Raw genomic sequence first — 23652 nt, 5'->3', positions numbered from 1 at the left:
GTCCAGAAGGTTTCCCAGTGAGGTTCTCTGATCACCCCTTGTCTTCTGATGCTTCCTGGCTTTGCTTCTCTGATTTATATTTTTGGGTTTTGTTTCTTAGTTTGACATGTCAGAAGGTTTCCTTGTATTTATCAGCACTGCTTCATTCAGCAATGCATGGTGTGTTAGTGCCTCTTGTTCATGTAACAGCAGGTGTGAAAGGCTGGAGATGTGAAGATGTCCTTGAGTTCTGTTACTGTCAGGACAAATAGATGTAACCAAGACCTAAGCAGAAGCTGTAAGTGTGTGGAACAGTGTGTGTGGTAAAAGAAGGCAGAAGATTCACTCTTAGTCATTCCTTTGATGAGTCGTTCTCTGCTGTACGACCACTCCTCTTTTATTTTGGTGGTTTATAATTTTGTGGACTTTAGAATCCTTCCATTTTTTCTCAGAATGGTGGTGAGCAGACAAACGTGCCTCCCTTCTTGGTGTTCTTGGTTATCATCTCATGGTAAATTTTGCCAGTGATGAGAGGGTCACAAGCAAAGCTGCCAGTTGTGTAGCAGCAAAGAGAAGACAGGAGAGCTCTGTGTGTGAGGTTGTAGAAGGACATGGTCATTCCTTTGCTTATCAAGTGTCACAGATAACACCTGCATGTACCTGATGGGGTACCATGTAATCTGAGCTGCTTCTGAACAGTGAGGCCCATGAAATGTTATTACACCTGATCTGTTCCTTTCTGTGTGTTCCCAACTCTTGCCTTTCTTGGTGTCATGAGCTCAACCTCAGGCTGGCTGCTCTTATGTGGAAGGTCACTTCTCTTCCAACTGTCCCAATGCAGCTGAGATCCCTTACACACCTGTGATGTTTACAGCTGTGAAGGGGAAGCTTTCACAGGCCTATGTGCTCACCCAGGCACACTTGTCTGTAGTGTAACAGTGCCAAACCACCTCTACTGCAATGCTCCAAGGGCAGAGGGGTCACCCAGTGAAGCCAAGGCTTCTCTAAACAGACCAGGGGCTGGTGGGAGAATATGGTCAGAGTGTCTCTCACACAGTTGCCCAGAACATGCTGGACACTCATCTGGAGACTGTTACAGGGATGAGGAACTGGCTGGATAGTCACCTTGAAGGAGTTCTGGACAACAGCTGAATGTCCAAGTGCAAACCTGCAACTTGTCCCCCAAGGGTCCTTCCTGGGACCAGTACTGTTTAGTGTCTTCATAGACACTGGGATTGAGCACACCCTCAGCAAATGTGCAGCTGACACCAAGCTGAGCTGATTCACGAGAGGGCAGAGATGCCAACTAGAGACACCTTGATAGGTTGGAGGAGACGGACCATGAAAACATCCTGAAGTTCAACAAGGCCAAGGGAAAGGTTCTGCACCTGGGTCAGGGCAATCTTCAGTTCAGTAGGGAGTAGGGAATTGGGAAGAGCTTTGCAGAGAAGTACATGGGGTTACTGGTGGGTGGTAAAATGGGACATGATTTGGCAAAATGCACTTGCTGCTTAGAAACAAAGTTGTATCCTGCACAGTATAAGAGGTAATAAGGCAAACACTGTGATGGGCTGGTTCATCCCCTCTAAGCTCTTTTTATGAGACACCAGCTGGAGCAATGCATGCTTTCAATGACCTTGAAAGAGCCCTTCCAACCAAAACCATTGTTTGAATCTATGAAGGACTGAGTGTGGCTTTGCACTTTCCCATTGTCAGTCCCTCAAGTATGGAGATGAATAGAAGGATGTTTCAAGAATCACAAACAAAAGAGTAACTGTTAAATCTGCTCCCTTAGCACAGAGATTGCTTCCATTGCTTTAGGCTGATCCATTTCTTGGGTTAATTCATCCCAGGTAATGAATTCAGCAGAATCCAAGATATCACATACAGTGCAAAAATGCTCTTGAAGTCTTCCCTATATTATCCTTGATTGGTCCTATAGGTGGGCCTGGTTTTATTAAGAGCAGCTGAGTTCCTTCCTTTATCACTCTGCTATGAATATTTCTGAATATTTGCTTCTGACTATTCACTGCCATAATGACCTAAAAGCAGCTGACAGCGCATCTCAGTTCAAAGTCCTTAGGAAGCGCATTAAGCCGTTCCTGCTTTGATTGCTGATTGGAATGGAGGAGAGACCCCATGGGCGGTGCAGCCCCAGCAGGGCCCAAAGTTGGTCCCCGCTGGTGGCGGGCGTGAGGCGGCTGCAGTGTTGTGTCGGCGCCTCCGGGTGCCGCTGTTGGCCGCCGGCGAGCGTTGCTGGAGCCGCGGCGGCGGCCGGCGGTGCGTCCTGTCCCCGGCGGCTGCTGGCTCGTCCGGGCAGTGCGGGCCAGAGCGGCAGCGGCCCGGGCAGCAGAGGCGAGAGGCGGCGCGGCGCGGGCAGCAGAGGCGTCCGAGTTGGAGGCGGCGGCGGGCTGGGTGCGCTTTGTCGGGCGCTTTGTCGGGCGCGCGGAGCGGCTGCGAGGGAGGCAGGGCAGCGGCAGGAGCCTGGCGAGCTTGGCGAGCGAGCGCCGTGGGCAATGTCGGGCGGGCGGAGGGCGAGCGGCGGGCCGGGCGGCGGGCGAGCGCTGGTGCTGGGCGCTGTGCTGCTGGGCCTGTGCTGGCGGGCGGCGGCGGAGCGGCTCCGCTACTCCATGGCCGAGGAGCTGCCCAGAGGCTCGCTGGTGGGGCCGCTGGCCCGGGACCTGGGGCTCAGCGCCCACGAGCTGCCGGCGCGCAAGCTGCGCCTCAGCGCGGACAAGCAATACTTCACGGTGAGCGAGGGGAACGGGAACCTCTACGTGAGCGAGAGGCTGGACCGGGAGGAGCTGTGCGGCAACTTGGCGTCCTGCTCGGTCAGCTTCGAGGCGCTGGTGCACAACCCGCTCAACGTCTTCCGTGTCGAAGTGGCCATTGAGGACGTGAATGACAACTCCCCGGTCTTCAGCAAGGATACCCTGGAACTCGAGATTGGTGAATGGACGGTTCCAGCTGCTCGTTTTCCTGTGGAGATGGCCCGAGATGCGGACGTGGGAAGTAATTCCCTGATTACTTATCAACTCAGCAGCAACCCGTCCTTCAGTCTGGCCGTGAAGGAGATCACGAGTGGAAAGAAGCAGCCAGAATTAGTGCTGGAGAGAGCGCTGGATAGAGAAAAGCAGAGCTCCTTTGAGCTGATGCTGACGGCAGTGGACGGTGGAGACCCTGCGAGGTCCGGGACTGTTCAGGTTCGTGTCAACGTATCTGACGCCAACGACAACCCGCCCGTGTTCAGCAAAAACGTGTACGACGCGCAAGTGGTGGAGAATCTGCCGGCGGGGTCGCTGGTGCTGCAGGTGCGGGCTACAGATGCAGACGCGGGGTCCAATGGGCGGGTGTCCTACTCCTTTGTCAACGTCCCGGCCGGGATCCGCGAGTTGTTCTCTATCGACAAAGAGAGTGGTGAGATCAGGACCGAGAGGCCCCTCGATTTCGAGGAGGCGACTAAATACAGCTTCGGTCTGGAAGCCAGGGACGGGGGCGGACTCGTTGGTCACTGTGAAGTGCAGATAGACGTCATAGACGAGAACGACAATGCCCCTGAAATCACGATTCTGTCACTGTCGAGCCCCGTGCCCGAGGACGCTCCAGTGGGCACCGTGGTTGCCCTGCTGAAAGTGCGAGACCGGGACTCCGGCGAGAACGGTGAAGTGTCGTGCGAGCTGTCGGGAGAGGCGCCGCTGTCGCTCGTGGCGTCGTCGGGCGGCTCTTCCAAGGTGGTGACGGCGAGCGCGCTGGACCGCGAGCAGGCGTGCGAGCACCGCGTGACGGTGGTGGCCCGGGACCGGGGCAGCCCGTCGCTGTGGAGCAGCAGGGAGGTGGTGCTGGAGGTGTCGGACGTGAACGACAACGCGCCGGTGTTCGAGGAGGCGTCGTACAGCGCGTACGTGCGGGAGAACAACTTGGTGGGCGCGCTGGTGTTGCGCGTTGTCGCTCGGGACTCGGACGCGGGCGCGAACGGGCGCGTGAGCTACTGGCTGTCGGGCGGCAGCGCGGGCGCGGCGGGCGCGGCGCCGCTGGTGTCGGTGGAGGCGCGGAGCGGCGCGGTGTACGCGCAGCGCTCGTTGGACTACGAGCAGTGCCGCGAGTTCGCGGTGGCCGTGCGGGCGCAGGACGGCGGGTCGCCGGCGCGCAGCTCGACGGCCACGGTGCGCGTCTTCGTGCTCGACCAGAACGACAACGCGCCGCGGGTGCTCTACCCGCCGCCGGCATCGGGAGCGGCGTCGCCGGGCTCGGCGGGTTCGGCCTTCGAGGTGGTGCCGCGTTCGGCGTCGGCCGGCTACCTGGTGGGCAAGGTGGTGGCGGTGGACGCGGACGCGGGGCGCAACGCGTGGCTGTCGTACGAGCTGGTGCAGGCGTCGGAGCCGGCGCTGTTCCGCGTGGGGCTGCAGAGCGGCGAGGTGCGCACGGCGCGGGCCGTGTCGGAGAGGGACGCGGCCAAGCAGCGCCTGGTGGCCGTGGTGAAGGACCACGGCGAGCCGGCGCTGTCGGCCACGGCCACGCTGCACGTGGTGCTGGCCGAGAGCTTGCAGGAGGCGCTGCCGGAGCTGAGCGAGCGGGCGGCGGGCGCCGAGGCGGCGGGCGAGCTGCAGTTCTGGCTGGTGCTGGCGCTGGCGCTGCTGTCGGCGCTCTTGGTGCTGAGCGTGGCGCTGTTGGTGCTGGCGCGGCTGCGGCGGGCCGGGCCGCCCGCCGTGCTGCGCTGCCTGGGCGCGCAGCGCTTGTCGCTGGCCGGCGCCGCCTTCCCGGCCGACTTCTGCGAGGGCACCTTGCCCTACTCCTACAACCTGTGCGTGGCGGCTGCGCCCCGCGCCGCCGCCGAGGCCGCTTGGCCGCCGCCGCCGCTGCCCATCGTGCCCGCGGAGGAGCTTGTGGCCGGGGAGCCCCGCGAGAAGCCGAGTCCGAGCAGCAGCGTCGTCCTGGGAGAGCCGCCCACCGACCCCGACGCACTACAGGTCTGTAAGCCCCTTCACTCCCTCTTTCTGAGCTTTTCCTGAGGGTATGCAGGTGGCAGTGTGTACTGTGCCTTTGTTTCAGTTCTGCTGCAGTTAGTGCCGGTCGCTGTTTCCCCAGGCGCGGGTAATAACTCTGCCCCGTTTATGCAGCAGGCGGTGCGAACCTGCACTTCCTGCGTCGTGAGCTGTCGCAGATGTCGGCTTAGTCGAAAGGTTCTTGTCGTTCAACTCATGCTGTAAAAACCGTAGAGGACTTGTAAAGGTCTGCTTCTGCAGTCTGCTTTCTTTCATTTTCCTCTCAGAGCAGCAACGTAGCCACATCACCTCTTTGTTCAGCTGCTCAGGTTTTTCTGCAAACCTTGTGTTGTGTGAAATAGTATGGGTTAATAAAGGTGAAGGTGGATACTTAGATCTTAGAAAGAGATCTGTTAATTCCACGTGGTGGAATTAATTCCACGGCAATGCGATTGACGCTCAGTAATGAGATTTTTCCCTCCTGATCCTTCTTTATCGTGTAGATGTACTGACCTGTTTGTTTGTTATTTCGGAATCTTAAGGAAACAAGCTAGAGGAAGTGGGAATTGTTCTTCCCTAAGGAATATGCCTACCTTCCACCCTGTGCCGTCCCATTTTTTGGTGTAATTGGGCTACAGAAAAGGCAAGCTATGATGAGATCAGTTTATTTTATCAGAGCTTTATTTCTTTGTTCTCTTTCTGCGATTATTTCTCATTCAGAGTTTGGTTCCTTCTTATTTACCGTTCCTGAAATGGTTAACTACAGATAGATTGAATGTGATCTAAGAAATGCTTGATAGCACCTCTCGCTAAGGCTGAGATCAAGAATGGAACAATAGGCTGTATGCAAAAGCCTTAATATTTTAGGATGTAATGAAAAATTGGGAAGTACTGGTTGGAGGAGAGCAATGTAGGCTGATTCAGAGCAGCCTCGGATGTGCAAGTGAAAAGTAAAAAAGCAGAGAGGGAAGGGCAGTCCCTAAAATGGCTGCTTTTGAGGAGGAATCTTCATCCCTGCTATGTGCCATTCCTCCGGGTCTGGGAATCTACCGTGACTGGACGTGTTCGAGTGTTGATGCTCAGAGAGGAAAAACTAGAGGACGACTGACACAAAAAGCTCTGCAGTTGCATGGGGGATACTGTGCTTTCCTATCATGGAGTAGTAGATTGGGAGTCCTCTGCGCCATATTAAAAGAACTTTGTATCTATAGATTATCGCAATCTCATAAATATTTTTCCCGTGCGGTAGAAAGAACATAATCCCAGATCTCCGCTGTACTGGACCCGACATTTTCGTGGCAAATGTTCCGTCTTCATGAGCTCAAGGCAGGGCGGGCATGTCTCGTTGGCGCTCGGTTCGTGCAGTGCCGGGAGGAGGCTGCGGGCGCCGCTGTTGACCGAGAGGAGCGAGAGGAAGGTGGGAGCGCTGCAGCCCCGCCCGCTGCGGCCCGGCTCGATCGCTGGATCGCTGGATTCCTGGGTCGGGAAGCGGTCTGTTTCCGATCGTCCTTGCGGTGCGGATCTGAGATACAGCGAGGCGGAGGGGCGGGCAGCACTTCCCAGGAGAAGCAAGTCGGAGCCAGAGCAGGAGCCTGATCGGCGATCTGCGGCGGGGATCTGCCGGCGGTGTTGCGGTGCCGGCGGTGCGGCGGCGGAGATGTGCGCGGCGGGGAGGCGCTGGGGCCGGCGGCAGCGAGTGCTGCTCTGGGGCGTCCTGCTGGCGGCCTGGGAGGCGGCGTGGGGGCAGCTGCGCTACTCGGTGCCCGAGGAGATGCCCAAGGGCTCGTTCGTGGGCGACGTGGCCAACGACCTGGGGCTGCAGCTGCCGGCGCTCCCAGACAGCGGTGTCCAAGTTGTCTCTGTCGGTAGGACGCAGTATTTCTCTCTGCACGGGAAGACGGGACATTTAGTGACGGCCGAGAGGATCGATAGAGAGCAGCTGTGCCGGCTGGTGGAGCAATGTGTGCTGCGCTGTGAGCTGATAGTGGAGGGGGAAATGAAGTTTTATAAAATCGAAGTAGAAGTCACGGACATCAATGACAACGCCCCCAGCTTCCGAGAAGCACAAATAGAACTTAGAACTAGCGAGACGACGGCTCCGGGATCGCGGTTTCCCCTGGCCGAGGCTCACGACCCGGACTCGGGACAGAATTCCCTGCAGAGCTACGAGCTGAGCGGCGACGAGCACTTCTCGCTGGCCGTGCAGACGGGCCCCGGCGGGGATCAGCGTCCCGAGCTGGTGCTGGCGAAGGCGCTGGACCGGGAGGAGGCGGCGTTTCACGAGCTGGTGCTGAGGGCGAGCGACGGCGGCGAGCCGTCCCGGACGGGCACGGCGCGGATCCGCGTGACGGTGCTGGACGCGAACGACAACGCGCCCGTGTTCAGCCAGGCGGAGTACACGGTGCGTGTGCCGGAGGACGTGCCCGTGGGCTCCACCCTCGTCACCGTCACGGCCACCGACGCAGATGAGGGGCTGAACGGGCAAGTGAGATACTCGTTGAAAAAAGTGTCGGACATGGCATCGGATATTTTCCGTCTGAACGCCGAAACTGGAGAGATCACGCTATTGCGAAGCCTGGACTTCGAGGAAGGCAACTACTACGAGCTGGAAGTGCAGGCGCATGACGGTGGAGGCCTTTTCGACACGGTCAAAGTCACGATCTCAGTTACAGATGTCAACGACAACGTGCCAGAGATTTCCGTGAGGTCGGCGCTGACTGAGATCTCAGAGGACGCCCCGACGGGGACGGTGGTGGCCCTGCTGCACGTGCACGACCGCGATTCGGGGGCCAACGGCGAGGTGCGCTGCTCCCTTGACGGGAGCGTCTCGTTCCACCTAGAGAAGTCCTTGGAGGGCTATTACCGCGTGGTGACAGCGAGAGAGCTGGACCGGGAGCAGGAGTGGGAGTACAACGTGACGGTGCGGGCGGCCGACGGCGGTCGTCCGTCGCTGCAGAGCAGCAGGGTGCTGTGTCTGCGGGTGCTGGACGTGAACGACAACGCGCCGGTGTTCTTGCAGGAGCGCTACAGCGCTCGGCTGCGGGAGAACAACGTGGCGGGCGCGCTGGTGCTGCGGGTGCGGGCGACGGACTCGGACTGGGGGGAGAACGCGCGCGTGCGGTACCGTCTGGGGGAGGGCGGTGTGCGGGGCTCGGCGCTGTCGTCGTACGTGTCGGTGCAGGCGGAGACGGGCGCGCTGTACGCGCTGCGCTCGTTCGATTACGAGCAGGTGCGCGAGGTGGGGCTGTGGGTTTGGGCGGAGGACGGCGGCTCGCCGGCGCTGAGCAGCAACGTGTCGGTGCGGCTGGTGATCGTGGACGAGAACGACAACGCGCCGCAGGTGCTGTACCCGCCGGCGGCGGCGGCGGCGGCGGCGTCGGGCTCGGGCTGGGCGGGCGTGGAGCTGGCGGCGCGGTCGAGCGAGGCCGGCGCGCTGGTGGCCAAGGTGGTGGCGGTGGACGCGGACGCGGGTCAGAACGCGTGGCTGTCGTACGAGCTGGCCAAGGCGACGGAGCCGGGGCTGTTCCGCGTGGGGCTGCACAGCGGCGAGGTGCGCACGGCGCGCTCGCCACTGGCCCGCGACGCGGCGCGCCAGAGCCTGGTGGTGCTGGTCAAGGACCACGGGCGGCCGGCGCTGTCGGCCACGGCCACGCTGAGCGTGGTGCTGGCCGACAGCGTGGCCGAGCTGCTGGCCGAGCTGGGCAGCGCGGCGCGGGCCGAGGCGGAGGCGGGGGCGGCCGAGGCGGGCGGCAGCCTGACGCGCTGGCTGGTGCTGGCCGTGGCCGCCGTGTCGTGCCTCTTCGTCGCCTTCCTGCTGCTGCTGCTGGCGCTGCGCCTGCGGCGCTGGCGGCGCTCGCAGCAGCAGCTGCTGGCGGCGGCCAGCGGCGCCTTGCGCGGCGTGCCGGCCACGCACTTCGTGGGCATCGACGGCGTGCGCGCCTTCCTGCACTCCTACTCGCACGACGTGTCTCTCACGGACGACTCGCGCAAGAGCCACCTCCGCTTCTCGACCGACAGCTGCTGCCACACCCTGCCGGCCCGGCCGCCGCCCGACGAGCCCGCGCCGCTGCTCGGAGACCAGGAACCTGCCGGTGCCCCGCAGGCGGACCCTGCCCCTCTCCCGGTGAGTTCTTCTGACCGAACTGTTTCTGCGAAGCTTCTCCTTCTGTTCTGTTGCTCTTTCTCCGCCGTATTTTGTTCTCTGTGTACGGAAGTTTGCTGACAAAGCTGGCAGAGGTTCGTGCATTGACACTCTGTGGGCTGGTAGGAGGTGGACGTAGGGTCCTTGCCCGGTGCTCCAGGTTGCTGGGGAGGCGGGTGTAGTGAGGCTGATGGTGGCTGAAAGTTTGAGCCAGGTTTTGTGTTTTCATCATGCACCAAGTGCTTTCTGTGCCCTGACATGTAACACCCGTGTTCCTTTCAGTGCTCGGTCTTCTGTACAGATGTGTTGCCTCACTAGCAAATTGTAGTTTTTGATCTTTGCACGTTCAGGTGTCTTCACAACGGCACATGCACTTGATTTGGGTGAGGTTCTCTGGATTGCAATATTGACTTTGCCGTATGTAACTCTGCTGCTCAGAATTTGTACTCTTGTAGCCTTCATGTGTCTCAATAATACATAATGGAGATCAGTAGGAAATGTCTTTGCATTCATCCATACTTTGCTCTTTGTTTCCTGTAGAGAAGTGGGCCGGGCAACAACTGGTGCCTTGATGATGTCTGTCTGCCTGTTATGAAGATGAAGGATTGGGTTGAAAGCAGTGACTGCTCAAAAGGAGTTGTGGGTGCTGTATATGGAGGAGGAGATGCAGGAGGAAATGGCAGGGGTGTTTTGCTGATTTCTTGTCTTTTGAGGTTGAGTCTTGTGCAATGAGGCTGGATGTGCCTTGGCTATAGAAGACATGTCATGGCAAGAGCCTTGCGTGAGTGTGAGGGGAGAGACTCAAGGTGCAGAGGGAGATGTAACGAGAGGGTGATTGCCCCTATGCAGACCTTCACTGACCCACTGGGAATGTCTGCATACATTCACTGGATCACTGCTCCTCTTTTCCTTTTAGAACTTTGAGGTTTCTTCAAAGAAGATCAGCGAGCAGAGAAACGTATCATCTTTTATATAGATATATAAAGATACCTATGTGATAGTGATGTGAAGAGAAATGATCTGGGAAACTGGGCCTTATGCGGCATGTGCTTGTAAACTAGATGGGTGCATGAGCACCCTGGATGTTGAGAAGGCTTGGAGATTCCAATCCTGGGAGCTGAGCAGGAGGGTCTCTTGAAGGACACAAGGGAATGTTTTTCTTGTTTTCTTGTTCTTTACTCACCTCTAGTATCATGCAATCTGAAGTTTTCCTTCTCAAACTCTTTGGCTGGAAGACATGTTATTCCAGCCCTGGGAGGTTCTTTTTATGTGTTTGCGTGTGTGAGGGAGCCTTGGGGAAAGCAAGTTGTGTGTTCATTGATTACTAAACACCTGAATTATTGCCTAGTCTTAGTCACATAATTGGGAATGGTGTGTCATGATCTCTTCCTTTCTGCAGGTGTTTATTTCTTGCTTTACTCTTTGATGACCTAAAGATGGTTCTTTCTCTCTGATAGCATTTGGAAGATGAGATCTGTTCTATTTGCCTGCCTGTTCTGTAGGTGCCTTTCCAGTTTACATCTGGAAAGAGAAAGACTTTCATAGACCTGTTTTTTCAGCTGTCACTGTAAGAAATGCTCTTGCTTGTGACATGCCAAGGGTGAGAAGTCAAATATTATCCATAGTAAGGAGACATTGTCTGAGCAATGTTTCTTTTTTTGGGGGGGTGTCTTTCTGTCAGTCTTGAATATCTCTGATAACCATGAGAGTTGTGAAGAGTTTGAGGAGAGTGTTGTGTGTTGTGTGTGAGGAGGTGCTGGTGGAGACATGGCCTGTGTTTTGTTGATTCCCAGGGTTGCAGCTACACCTTATGGAAATATTTCAGAAGGAGTCTTATTATTTGCTATTGCATGGTTTGGACTCAAATGGTCAAGTTTTGGGTTCAGCACATCTTACATTATGAGTGGTGGAGCTTTCAAAGGGCCCATGTGTGATATTATCTTTGAGCTGCTACTGTGATGACTGGGTTTTTAACTGAGATGCTGACTGCTTTTGTTCTGCATAACATTTTAAAGTTATTCAAATTATTGGAATGAGCAGAATAATCTTTTTGTGATGCTTGGGATCTAAGAAGTTGTGTGTGCAACTTTTCTTGTACAGGTGTGTGTCTGCAGATTTACCTTTCCTGTGGTGTGGTTTTTGGATGGGGGAAAGAGTTCTGTTTGTCCAGAGAAAAGGCTGGGGCAGGAGTTCACTCTGGCACAGTGTGAAGTGGCTAAAAGAGAGGTGTAAAGGTCCATTTTGATCCAGTTGTTGGATGAGGCCACAGCTGTGATTCCAAACTTGTTTATTTTTCCACAGCCATAGACATGAGTGTGTCTGGGGTCTATGCTGTGAGCTCCTGTGTGAGTCTCCTGTGTACTTCCTACCAACCAGTTTCCTTTGTGTTCCTACCAGAGCTGACACAATCTGAAATGTGAATCTGTGGTTCATACACTTCTGGTGGTTTCTCATTCTTGCTGTGTTTTCTTTGTTTGTTTGCTTTGTGTCAAGGAGTAAAGCTGGTCGTGCTTGTGCCTGGCAATCCTGTGAACAAACCAAAGCTGTTGAAGCTTCTGAGGAGCAGCTCAGATATCTCAGTTCCCCTGAACTAATAGGAGTTATTTAGTATGGAGAAGAGGAAGCTCAGAGGGCACCTCATTGCTGTGGTTGGATGAGGTTTTGATGAGGTTGGATGAGGTTTAGAGTGTTTTAGTCCAGTGGAAAGTGTTCCTGTGCATGGTAGAGCTGGGGATTGAATGACCTTGAAAGAACCCTTCCAACCAAACTACTTGAAAACCGACTGTAGTGAGGTGGAGGTTGTTCTCTTCTGCCATGTCTTAAGGGAAAGAAGAACAGAAAATGATCTTAAGTTGTACCACAGGAGATCCAGAAAGAGTGATCAGACATTGGAATAACTTGACCAGGGAGATGGTGGAGTCACCCTCTCTGGAAGTGTTGGAGAGGCCTCTGGATGTGGCACTTGGGGATATGGTTTAGGGGTGATTATGGTAGTGCTGGGCTGAGGGTTGGACCAGATGATCTTGAAGGTCTCTCCCAACCTTTGAATCTGTGATTCAGTGTGAAACACCATACCCCAAAGGTGGACATCAGCTAAGACAAACCCTTTGATAAGTTTCTATTTTCCTAAAATGGGACTGAATGAAATGCTCTTTTCCCTGGGGCTGCCATGTAGTCAGAAGTGGGGTATTGTCCATGGTGCAAGCAAAGGCTGTGAATGCAGAGCCAGGAGATGGCGAGGCTGGATTTGAGTGAGGAAAATGGTTGGGTCAGTGTGGGTTTGACTGATCAATGGTTTGATTTCATGCCTGGTGCCAAGGTCTGTGCCTGTTTTATATGATCCTGATATCCCTGTCCTGGAAGGTAATGAGAGTCCTCCAGCAGTCAAGCATTTCCTGAAAAACTGTGCTTGTAGAACCATGATGGAATGTGTAGAATGAATTACCTTTCCTATGTGAAACTTTGATTATCCATTTGTATCTCTGTAGACCAGCGTGATGTAGAGTTTCTTCCTAGTTGCAATCAGACTTTCTTTCACAACTTAGTTTCCTGTGAGGTCGTGGGGTTTTTGTGCATTTCTAGTCAGAGCTTCTGCTGTTGAAACTGTGTCTGTGGTTTGACAGCAAAGACTTCCTTCAGCCACCTCGGGCAGAATTCTGTGTGTGAGGAATATGAAGAAAAAGCAAAAAGGGAATCTGTTGTAATTTCTCCGAAGGTTGAGCTTGAGAAAGGGGCCCATGATGAAGTGCTTGGTATTTGTGGGAGGTGAGCAGGCCACCCAGCAGAATTGCTGAGAGCTGAGGACTCTTTCTTAAAATGAATCCCATAACTAGGTAGTCCAGTGTAAGATGTTAGGGCTGCATTTGCAACTTGAGACCTCAGTGACTTCCAAGTGCTTGCAGAGACAAATTCCAGTGAAGGTCCATATGGTTTCCCAGTGAGGTTCTCTGATCACCCCTTGTCTTCTGAATGCTTCCTTGCCTTGGTTTTCTGATTTACATTTTTGGGTTTTACTTCTTAATTTCATGTGTTGTAATTATCTGCATTGCTTCATTCAGCAATGCATTGTGTGTTAGTGCCTCTTGTTCATGCTACAGCAGGTGTGAAAGGCTGGAGATGTGAAGGTGTCCCTTAATTCTCTTAGGTTGAATAGATGTAACCAAGACCTAAGCAGAAGCTGTAAGTGTGTGGAACAGTGTGTGTGGTAAAAGAAGGCAGAAGATTCACTCTTAGTCATTCCTTTGATGAGTTGTTCTCTGCTGGATGACCACTCTTCTTTTATTTTGGAGCTTTGTAACTTGCAGGCTTTAGAATCCTTCCATTTTTTCTCAGAATGGTGGTGAGCAGACAAACGTGCCTCCCTTCTTGGTGTTATTGTAATGCATTATTACCTCATGTTAAATTTTGCCAACGATGAGAGGATCACAAGCAAAGCTGCCAGTTGTGTAGCAGCAAAGAGAAGACAGGAGAGCTCTGTGTGTGAGGTTGTAGAAGGACATGATCATTCCCTTGCTTATCAAATGTCACAGACAACACCTGCATGTACCTGATGGGGTACCATGAAATCTGAGCTGCTTCTGAACAGTGAGGCCTATGAAATGTTATTACACCTGATCTGTTCCTTTCTGTGTGTTCCCAACTCTTGCCTTTCCTGGTGTCATGAGCTCAACCTCATGCTCCCTGCTCCTATGTGGAAGGTCACTTCTCTTCCAACTGTCCCAATGCAGCTGAGATCCCTTACACACCTGTGATGTTTACAGCTGTGAAGGGGCAGCTTTCACAGGCCTATGTGCTCACCCAGGCACACTTGTCTGTAGTGTAACAGTGCCAAACCACCTCTACTGCAATGCTCCAAGGGCAGAGGGGTCACCCAGTGAAGCCAAGGCTTCTCTAAACAGACCAGGAGCCAGGGGGAGAATATGTGCAGAGTGTCTCTCACACAGTTGCCCAGAACATGCTGGACACTCATCTGGAGACTGTTACAGGGATGAGGAACTGGCTGGATAGTCACCTCCAAAGACTTACAGACAACAACTGAATGTCCAAGTGCAAACCTGCAACTTGTCCCCCAAGGGTCCTTCCTGGGACCAGTACTGTTTAGTATCTTCATAGACACTGGGATTGAGCACACCCTCAGCAAATGTGCAGCTGACACCAAGCTGAGCTGATTCACGAGAGGGCAGAGATGCCAACTAGAGAGACCTGGATAGGCTGGAGGAGACGGACCATGAAAACATCCTGAAGTTCAACAAGGCCAAGGGAAAGGTTCTGCACCTGGGTCAGGGCAATCTGCAGTTTCAGTAGGGAGTAGGGAATTGGGAAGAGCTTTGCAGAGAAGTACATGGGATTACTGGTGGGTGGTAAAATGGGACATGATTTGGCAAAATGCACTTGCTGCTTAGAAACAAAGTTGTATCCTGCACAATATAAGAGGTATTAAGGTAAACAGGGTGATAGGGATTGTTCATCCCCTCTAAGCTCCTTTTGTGAGACACCAGCTAGAGCAATACCTGGTTTCAATGACCTTGAAAGAGCCCTTCCAACCTTCCATTGTTTGAATCTATGAAGGACTCGGTATGGCTTTGCACTTTCCCATCGTCAGCCCCACAAGTATGGAGAGGAAAAGAAGGATGTTTCAAGGATGACAGACAAAAGAGTAACTGTTAAATCTGCTCCCTTAGCACAGAGATTGCTTCCATTGCTTTAGGCTGATCCATTTCTTGGGTTAATTCATCCCAGGTAATGAATTCAGCAGAATCCAAGATATCACATACAGTGCAAAAATGCTCTTGAAATCTTCCCTATATTATCCTTGATTGGTCCTATAGGTGGGCCTAGTTTTATTAAGAGCAGCTGAGTTCCTTCCTTTATCACTCTGCTATGAATACTTATGAATATTTGCTTCTGACTATTCACTGCAATAATGACCTAAAATCACCCGACAGCGCATCTCAGTTCAAAGGCCTTAGGAAGCACATTAAGCCGTTCCTGCTTTGATTGCTGATTGGAATGGAGGAGAGACCCCATGGGCGGTGCAGCCCCAGCAGGGCCCAAAGTTGGTCCCCGCTGGTGGCGGGCGTGAGGCGGCTGCAGTGTTGTGTCGGCGCCTCCGGGTGCCGCTGTTGGCCGCCGGCGAGCGTTGCCGGAGCCGCGGCGGCGGCCGGCGGTGCGTCCTGTCCCCGGCGGCTGCTGGCTCGTCCGGGCAGTGCGGGCCAGAGCGGCAGCGGCACGGGCAGCAGAGGCGAGAGGCGGCGCGGCGCGGGCAGCAGAAGCGTCCGAGTTGGAGGCGGCGGCGGGCTGGGTGCGCTTTGTCGGGCGCTGCGGCGGCCGCGCGGAGCGGCTGCGAGGGAGGCAGGGGAGCGGCAGGAGCCTGGCGAGCTTGGCGAGCGAGCGCCGTGGGCAATGTCGGGCGGGCGGAGGGCGAGCGGCGGGCCGGGCGGCGGGCGAGCGCTGGTGCTGGGCGCTGTGCTGCTGGGCCTGTGCTGGCGGGCGGCGGCGGAGCGGCTCCGCTACTCCATGGCCGAGGAGCTGCCCAGAGGCTCGCTGGTGGGGCCGCTGGCCCGGGACCTGGGGCTCAGCGCCCACGAGCTGCCGGCGCGCAAGCTGCGGGTGGCGTCTGCCGGCAAAAAGCAGCTGAAATACTTCACGGTGAGCGAGGGGAACGGGAACCTGTACGTGAACGAGAGGCTGGACCGGGAGGAGCTGTGCGGCGAGTCGTTGTCCTGCTCGGTCAGCTTCGAGGCGCTGGTGCACAACCCGCTCAACGTCTTCCGTGTCGTAGTGGCCATTGAGGACGTGAATGACAATTCTCCGACCTTCAGCAAGGATGCCCTGGACCTCGAGATCGGTGAATGGACACTTCCAGGTGCTCGTTTTCCTCTGGAGATGGCCCGAGATGCGGACGTGGGAAGTAATTGCCTGATTACTTATAAACTCGGCAGCAACCCGTCCTTCAGTCTGGTCATGGAGGAAATTCCGGGTGGAAAGAAGCAGCCGGAGTTAGTGCTGGAGAGAGCGTTGGACCGGGAGAAGCAGAGCTCCTTTGAGCTGGTGCTGACGGCAGTGGATGGTGGAGACCCTGCGAGGTCCGGGACTGTTCAAGTTCGTGTCAACGTGACGGACTTAAACGACAACCCTCCAGTGTTCAGCAAAAGAGTGTACGATGCGCGAGTGGCGGAGAATCTGCCGGCGGGGTCCCTGGTGCTGCAGGTGCGGGCTACGGACGCGGACGCGGGGTCCAATGGGCGGGTCTCCTACTCGTTTGTCAACGTCCCGGCCGGGATCCGCGAGTTGTTCTCTATCGACAAAGAGAGTGGTGAGATCAGGACAGAGAGGCCCCTCGACTTCGAGGAGAAGAATAAATACAGCTTCGGTCTGGAAGCAAGGGACGGGGGCGGACTCACTGGTCATTGTGAAGTGCAGATAGACGTCATAGACGAGAACGACAACGCGCCCGAGATCACCATTCTGTCACTGTCGAGCCCCGTGCCCGAAGACGCGCCGGTCGGCACCGTGGTGGCCCTGCTGAACGTGAACGATCCCGACTCCGGCGAGAACGGTGAGGTGTCGTGCGAGCTGTCGGGGGAGGCGCCGCTGTCGCTCGTGGCGTCGTCAGGCGGCTCGTCCAAGGTGGTGACGGCGAGCGCGCTGGACCGCGAGCAGGCGTGCGAGCACCGCGTGACGGTGGTGGCCCGGGACCGGGGCAGCCCGTCGCTGTGGAGCAGCAGGGAGCTGGTGCTGGAGGTGTCGGACGTGAACGACAACGCGCCGGTGTTCGAGGAGGCGTCGTACAGCGCGTACGTGCGGGAGAACAACTTGGTGGGCGCGCTGGTGTTGCGCGTTGTCGCTCGGGACTCGGACGCGGGCGCGAACGGGCGCGTGAGCTACTGGCTGTCGGGCGGCAGCGCGGGCGCGGCGGGCGCGGCGCCGCTGGTGTCGGTGGAGGCGCGGAGCGGCGCGGTGTACGCGCAGCGCTCGTTGGACTACGAGCAGTGCCGCGAGTTCGCGGTGGCCGTGCGGGCGCAGGACGGCGGGTCGCCGGCGCGCAGCTCGACGGCCACGGTGCGCGTCTTCGTGCTCGACCAGAACGACAACGCGCCGCGGGTGCTCTACCCGCCGCCGGCATCGGGAGCGGCGTCGCCGGGCTCGGCGGGTTCGGCCTTCGAGGTGGTGCCGCGTTCGGCGTCGGCCGGCTACCTGGTGGGCAAGGTGGTGGCGGTGGACGCGGACGCGGGGCGCAACGCGTGGCTGTCGTACGAGCTGGTGCAGGCGTCGGAGCCGGCGCTGTTCCGCGTGGGGCTGCAGAGCGGCGAGGTGCGCACGGCGCGGGCCGTGTCGGAGAGGGACGCGGCCAAGCAGCGCCTGGTGGCCGTGGTGAAGGACCACGGCGAGCCGGCGCTGTCGGCCACGGCCACGCTGCACGTGGTGCTGGCCGAGAGCTTGCAGGAGGCGCTGCCGGAGCTGAGCGAGCGGGCGGCGGGCGCCGAGGCGGCGGGCGAGCTGCAGTTCTGGCTGGTGCTGGCGCTGGCGCTGCTGTCGGCGCTCTTGGTGCTGAGCGTGGCGCTGTTGGTGCTGGCGCGGCTGCGGCGGGCCGGGCCGCCCGCCGTGCTGCGCTGCCTGGGCGCGCAGCGCTTGTCGCTGGCCGGCGCCGCCTTCCCGGCCGACTTCTGCGAGGGCACCTTGCCCTACTCCTACAACCTGTGCGTGGCGGCTCCGCCCCGCGCCGCCGCCGAGGCCGCTTGGCCGCCGCCGCCGCTGCCCATCGTGCCCGCGGAGGAGCTTGTGGCCGGGGAGCCCTGCGAGAAGCCGAGTCCGAGCAGCAGCGCCGTCCTGGGAGAGCCGCCCACCGACCCCGACGCACCGCAGGTCTGTAAATCCCTTCACTCGTTCTCTCAGCTTTTCCTAACCAGGTGCTGCTGGCAGCAGCGGGCTCTTGGGCTTTGCTTCTGTGTTGAGGCAGGTATTGCTCTTTCGTGTTTACACAAACGAATCAAATAATTTTATCCTGTGTCTATTTTGCCTATGCGATATAGCGCTTTCTGCCGCCTCATTTGTGGTTTTGCTCTTTTTTCGGTTCATCTAAAGCTCTTATTCAGATTCAGATGAGGAATTGCGTCTAGCAAATTTGTGTTATGTGCAATATTTTGAAATTGTGGAAATTATATTAGTTTTCTTTCCTGAACGTTGTTTCTTGAAGCCACGCAATTCAACCTCATAGATAGTTGGAGGAAAACCCATTGATAAATGTTATTCCGGTGTTGTAATACCGAAGGAGATTTGTGTGTGACTCCAGGCATAGAGAAGTTTAACCTCTACTGTGTGTCCTCACATCTTTTGAGGAAAGGATGCTGCTGGAACGATTACACCACAGGGAGAGGATTATTTAGGATCTAAAAAGAACCCTAAAAGAACAAACAAAAAAACCTCCCCAAAAACAAAGCACACGAGCAAAAAAAGCCCCAGAACAAATTCCTCGTGCTTTGTATTTCAAAGCCGCTTCCATTATTTTATCACTCTTTCCTAGAAAATTTTCTTATTATATACGGTGAAGAATTTGCCTTATATTACGTTTTTGTGGTTCTGGTTTTTTTGGAGGGTTGTGGGGATTTTTTGGTGGTTTGTTTGGGTTTTTTGGGGTGTTTTTTGGTTTTCTGTGTGGGTTTTTTTTCCTCTGCAATAACTTCCCAAGCGGGAATGCATGGCCTTGATCATCTAGGAAGTCTTTTGTAACATTAGCGATTGTATGACCTTACGATTCATTGCTGTCTTCTACTGAGTTACTCTATGTAGGAGCACTAGATGTAGAGAAAAGTCTGTTCTGTGTAAGGATGTAACGAAAAATTCCGAAGTGATGTCCAGAGAATGTGGAGAAATCAAGCTGATTCAGAGCAACCACAGATATACAGTTGGAAAGTACGAAGGTCCAAAATATTAGGCCCGTCCCTATACTGTGGTATTCGGGGACAGGACATTTCGACTGTTCATAAGAATTTCCCAGACTGTTTTGATCTGTTCAGTGGCTTTTTGGAGGAAAATGTTCTTTAAGAACAAAGACTGGTACAAAAAGCTGTGCCGTTGCAGGGAGGAGATTGTGCTTCGAGGTCTAAATAAATAATTAGCAACATTCTGAAGGTCATATTCGAAGGACATTATATCACCATTAGAAAATATTTTCCGGTGCGGTAGAAATATCACAATCCCGGGATGCATGTTATTTGTGTCTAGTCGTGATCAGCTAGTTGATCGAAGAAGAGATAGGGTGGAGAAAAGCCGAGGCTGGAGGTCCCCGGTGCACGGGACCTGATGTCTCTGCGACGAATGTCCCGCAGAGATGGGGGCGAAAACACAGGGCGGGCACTGCTCGTTGGCGCTCGGTGCGTGCAGTGCCGGGAGGAGGCTGCGGGTGCCGCTGTTGACCGAGAGGAGCGAGAGGAAGGTGGGAGCGCTGCAGCCCCGCCCGCTGCGGCCCGGCTCGATCGCTGGATCGCTGGATTCCTGGATCGGGAAGCGGTCTGTTTCCGATCGTCCCGGCGGTGCGGATCCGAGATACAGCGAGGCGGAGTGGCGGGCGGCACCACCCGGGAGCAGCAAGTCGGAGCCGGAGCGGGAGCCGGATCAGGGATCGGCGGCGGGGATCTGCCGGCGGTGTTGCGGTGCCGGCGGTGCGGCGGCGGAGATGTGCGCGGCGGGGAGGCGCTGGGGCCGGCGGCAGCGAGTGCTGCTCTGGGGCGTCCTGCTGGCGGCCTGGGAGGCGGCGTGGGGGCAGCTGCGCTACTCGGTGCCCGAGGAGATGCCCAAGGGCTCGTTCGTGGGCGACGTGGCCAACGACCTGGGGCTGCAGCTGCCGGCGCTCCTGGATAGCGGCGTCCGCATCATAGACAGAGGTAGGACGCAGTATTTTGCTCTGCACGGGAAGACGGGACATTTAGTGACGGCCCAGAGGATCGACAGGGAAAAGGTATGCGAGAGTGTGGAGCAATGCGTGCTGCGCTGTGAGCTGATAGTGGAGGGAGAAATGAAGGTTTATGAAATCGAAGTAGAAATCATGGACATTAATGACAACGCCCCGAGCTTCAAAGAAATCGAACTAGAGGAGAGCATAAGCGAAATGACAGTCCTAGGATCGCGGTTTCCCCTCCCAGACGCTCAGGATCCGGACTCGGGACGGAATTCCCTGCAGAGCTACGAGCTGAGCGGCGACGAGCACTTCTCGCTGGCCGTGCAGACGGGCCCCGGCGGGGATCAGCGTCCCGAGCTGGTGCTGGCGAAGGCGCTGGACCGGGAGGAGGCGGCGTTTCACGAGCTGGTGCTGAGGGCGAGCGACGGCGGCGAGCCGTCCCGGACGGGCACGGCGCGGATCCGCGTGACGGTGCTGGACGCGAACGACAACGCGCCCGTGTTCAGCCAGGCGGAGTACACGGTGCGTGTGCCGGAGGACGTGCCCGTGGGCTCCACCCTCGTCACCGTCACGGCCACCGACGCTGACGAGGGTCTGAACGGACACGTGAAATACAGTTTCCACAGAATTTCAGATCGGACGTCGAAAGTTTTTCACCTGGAATCAAAGACAGGAGAAATAACTCTTAAGAATTATTTGGATTTCGAGGAAATGTCCTCACATGAACTGGAGGTTCAGGCACGGGACGGGGGAGGGCTTTTCCACACGGCAAGAGTAACGATCACGGTGACAGATGTCAACGATAATGTGCCCGAACTGACAATATCGTCGGCGCTGACTGAGATTTCTGAGGACGCCCATTCGGGGACTGTGGTGGCCCTGCTGCACGTGCAGGACCAGGACTCGGGAGCCAACGGCGAGGTGCGCTGCTCTCTCGACACGGGAGTCCCGTTCCGGCTGGAGAGCTCGCAGGGCAGCTACTACCGCGTGGTGACGGCGAGAGAGCTGGACCGGGAGCAGGAGTGGGAGTACAACGTGACGGTGCGGGCGGCCGACGGCGGCCGTCCGTCGCTGCAGAGCAGCAGGGTGCTGTGTCTGCGGGTGCTGGACGTGAACGACAACGCGCCGGTGTTCTTGCAGGAGCGCTACAGCGCTCGGCTGCGGGAGAACAACGTGGCGGGCGCGCTGGTGCTGCGGGTGCGGGCGACGGACTCGGACTGGGGGGAGAACGCGCGCGTGCGGTACCGGCTGGGGGAGGGCGGTGTGCGGGGCTCGGCGCTGTCGTCGTACGTGTCGGTGCAGGCGGAGACGGGCGCGCTGTACGCGCTGCGCTCGTTCGATTACGAGCAGGTGCGCGAGGTGGGGCTGTGGGTTTGGGCGGAGGACGGCGGCTCGCCGGCGCTGAGCAGCAACGTGTCGGTGCGGCTGGTGATCGTGGACGAGAACGACAACGCGCCGCAGGTGCTGTACCCGCCGGCGGCGGCGGCGGCGGCGTCGGGCTCGGGCTGGGCGGGCGTGGAGCTGGCGGCGCGGTCGAGCGAGGCCGGCGCGCTGGTGGCCAAGGTGGTGGCGGTGGACGCGGACGCGGGTCAGAACGCGTGGCTGTCGTACGAGCTGGCCAAGGCGACGGAGCCGGGGCTGTTCCGCGTGGGGCTGCACAGCGGCGAGGTGCGCACGGCGCGCTCGCCACTGGCCCGCGACGCGGCGCGCCAGAGCCTGGTGGTGCTGGTCAAGGACCACGGGCGGCCGGCGCTGTCGGCCACGGCCACGCTGAGCGTGGTGCTGGCCGACAGCGTGGCCGAGCTGCTGGCCGAGCTGGGCAGCGCGGCGCGGGCCGAGGCGGAGGCGGGGGCGGCCGAGGCGGGCGGCAGCCTGACGCGCTGGCTGGTGCTGGCCGTGGCCGCCGTGTCGTGCCTCTTCGTCGCCTTCCTGCTGCTGCTGCTGGCGCTGCGCCTGCGGCGCTGGCGGCGCTCGCAGCAGCAGCTGCTGGCGGCGGCCAGCGGCGCCTTGCGCGGCGTGCCGGCCACGCACTTCGTGGGCATCGACGGCGTGCGCGCCTTCCTGCACTCCTACTCGCACGACGTGTCTCTCACGGACGACTCGCGCAAGAGCCACCTCCGCTTCTCGACCGACAGCTGCTGCCACACCCTGCCGGCCCGGCCGCCGCCCGACGAGCCCGCGCCGCTGCTCGGAGACCAGGAACCTGCCGGTGCCCAGCAGGCGGACCCCGCCCCTCTCCCGGTGAGTTCTTCTGACCAAACTGTATCTGCGAAGCTTCCTCTTGTGGTCTGCTGCTCTTTCCCCGCCGTACTTTGTTCTCTGTGTACGGAAGTTTGCTGACAAAGCTGGCAGAGGTTCGTGCATTGACGCTCTGTGGGCTGGTAGGAGGTGGACGTAGGGTCCTTGCTCGGTGCTCCAGGTTGCTGGGGAGGCGGGTGTAGTGAGGCTAAAGGTGGCTGGAAGTTTGAGTGAGGCTTCGTGTTTTCATCATGTGCCAAGTGCTTTCTGTGCCCTGATGTGTAACACCCGTGTTCCTTTCAGTGCTCGGTCTTCTGTACAGATGTGTTGCCTCACTAGCAAATTGTAGTTTGTGCTCTTTGCACGTTCACGTGTCTTCGCAATGGCACATGCACTTGATTTGGATGAGATTCTCTAGATTGCAATATTAACTTTACCATATGTAACTTTGTTGCTCATAATTTGTAGTCTTGTAGCCTTCATGTGTCTCAATAACACATAGTGGAGGTCAGTAGGCAATTTCTTTGCATTTGTCCATAACTTCGTCCTCTGTGTTTCCTGTAGGGAAATGGGCTGGGCAACAAGTGGTGCCTTGATGATCTCTGTCTGCCTGTTATGGAGATGAAGGATTGGGTTGAAAGCAGTGACTGCTCAAAAAGAGTTGTGGGTGGCTGCCTGTGGAGGAGGAAATGCAGGAGGAAATGGTAGAGGTGTTTTGCTGATTTCTTGTCTTTTAAGGTTGAGCCATGTGAAATGGGGCTAAATGTGCCTTGGCTATAAAAGACATGTCATGGCAAGAGCCTTGAGTGAGTGTGAGGGGAGACACTCAAGGTGCAGAGGGAGATGTAAGGAGAGGGTGATTGCCCCTATGCAGACCTTCACTGACCCACTGGGAACGTCTGCATACATTCACTGGAGCACTGCTCCTCTTTTCCTTTTAGAACTTTGAGGTTTCCTCACAGAAGATCAGTGAGCAGAGAAACAGATCTTCTTTTATACAGATATATAAAGATACCTGTGTGATCTGGGAAACTGGGCCTTATGTGTCATGGTTATAAACTAGATGGGTGCATGAGCACCCTGGATGTTGAGAAGGCTTGGTGGTTCCAGTCCTGGGAGCTGTGCAGACGGGTCTGTTGAAGGACACAAGGGAATGCTTTTCTTGTTTTGTTTTTTACCCACCTCTAGTATCATGCAATGTGAAGTTTTCCTTCTCAAACTGTTTGGCTGGAAGACATGTTATTTGAGCCCTGGGAAGTTCTTTGTGCGGGTTTGCATGTTGTCCTAATTGTGTAACTGCACAGCTTAATTATGTAGTTATGACAAAGGTCATGTGTGAGGGACCCTTGGGGAAAGCAAGCTGTGTGTTCACTGCTTACTAAACACCTTAATTATTGCCTACTCTTAGTCACATA

General features: G+C 56.6%; 3 protein-coding genes across 3 annotated transcripts in view; all 3 read left to right on the top strand.

Moving 5' to 3' along the window:
• Positions 1-2429: 2429 nt before the first annotated feature.
• LOC116794577 (protocadherin gamma-B5-like) lies at positions 2430-5152 on the top strand. Its single transcript, XM_032703349.1, has 2 exons — positions 2430-4950; positions 5100-5152. Exons 1-2 carry the CDS (start codon positions 2496-2498, stop codon positions 5150-5152), a joined length of 2508 nt encoding a protein of 835 aa, XP_032559240.1. The 5' UTR covers positions 2430-2495.
• Positions 5153-6569: 1417 nt separating this feature from the next.
• LOC116794576 (protocadherin gamma-A10-like) lies at positions 6570-19216 on the top strand. The gene is made up of 4 exons (XM_032703348.1): positions 6570-9084; positions 10405-10410; positions 16044-16049; positions 19148-19216. Exons 1-4 carry the CDS (start codon positions 6619-6621, stop codon positions 19214-19216), a joined length of 2547 nt encoding a protein of 848 aa, XP_032559239.1. The 5' UTR covers positions 6570-6618.
• The window catches only part of LOC116794575, an 88031-nt gene continuing 83140 nt past the window's right edge, over positions 18762-23652 (top strand). Inside the window, 1 exon segment of the mRNA XM_032703347.1 lies at positions 18762-22334. Within this exon segment, the coding sequence (XP_032559238.1) occupies positions 19433-22334 (2902 nt within the window). The 5' untranslated portion in view covers positions 18762-19432.

The sequence above is a fragment of the Chiroxiphia lanceolata genome, chromosome 15 (genome assembly GCF_009829145.1).
Source record: "Chiroxiphia lanceolata isolate bChiLan1 chromosome 15, bChiLan1.pri, whole genome shotgun sequence".
Classification (NCBI taxonomy): Eukaryota; Metazoa; Chordata; class Aves; order Passeriformes; family Pipridae; genus Chiroxiphia; species Chiroxiphia lanceolata.
Note: the sequence above shows the minus strand (reverse complement) of the source record. Positions and strands in the feature narration are given on the sequence as shown.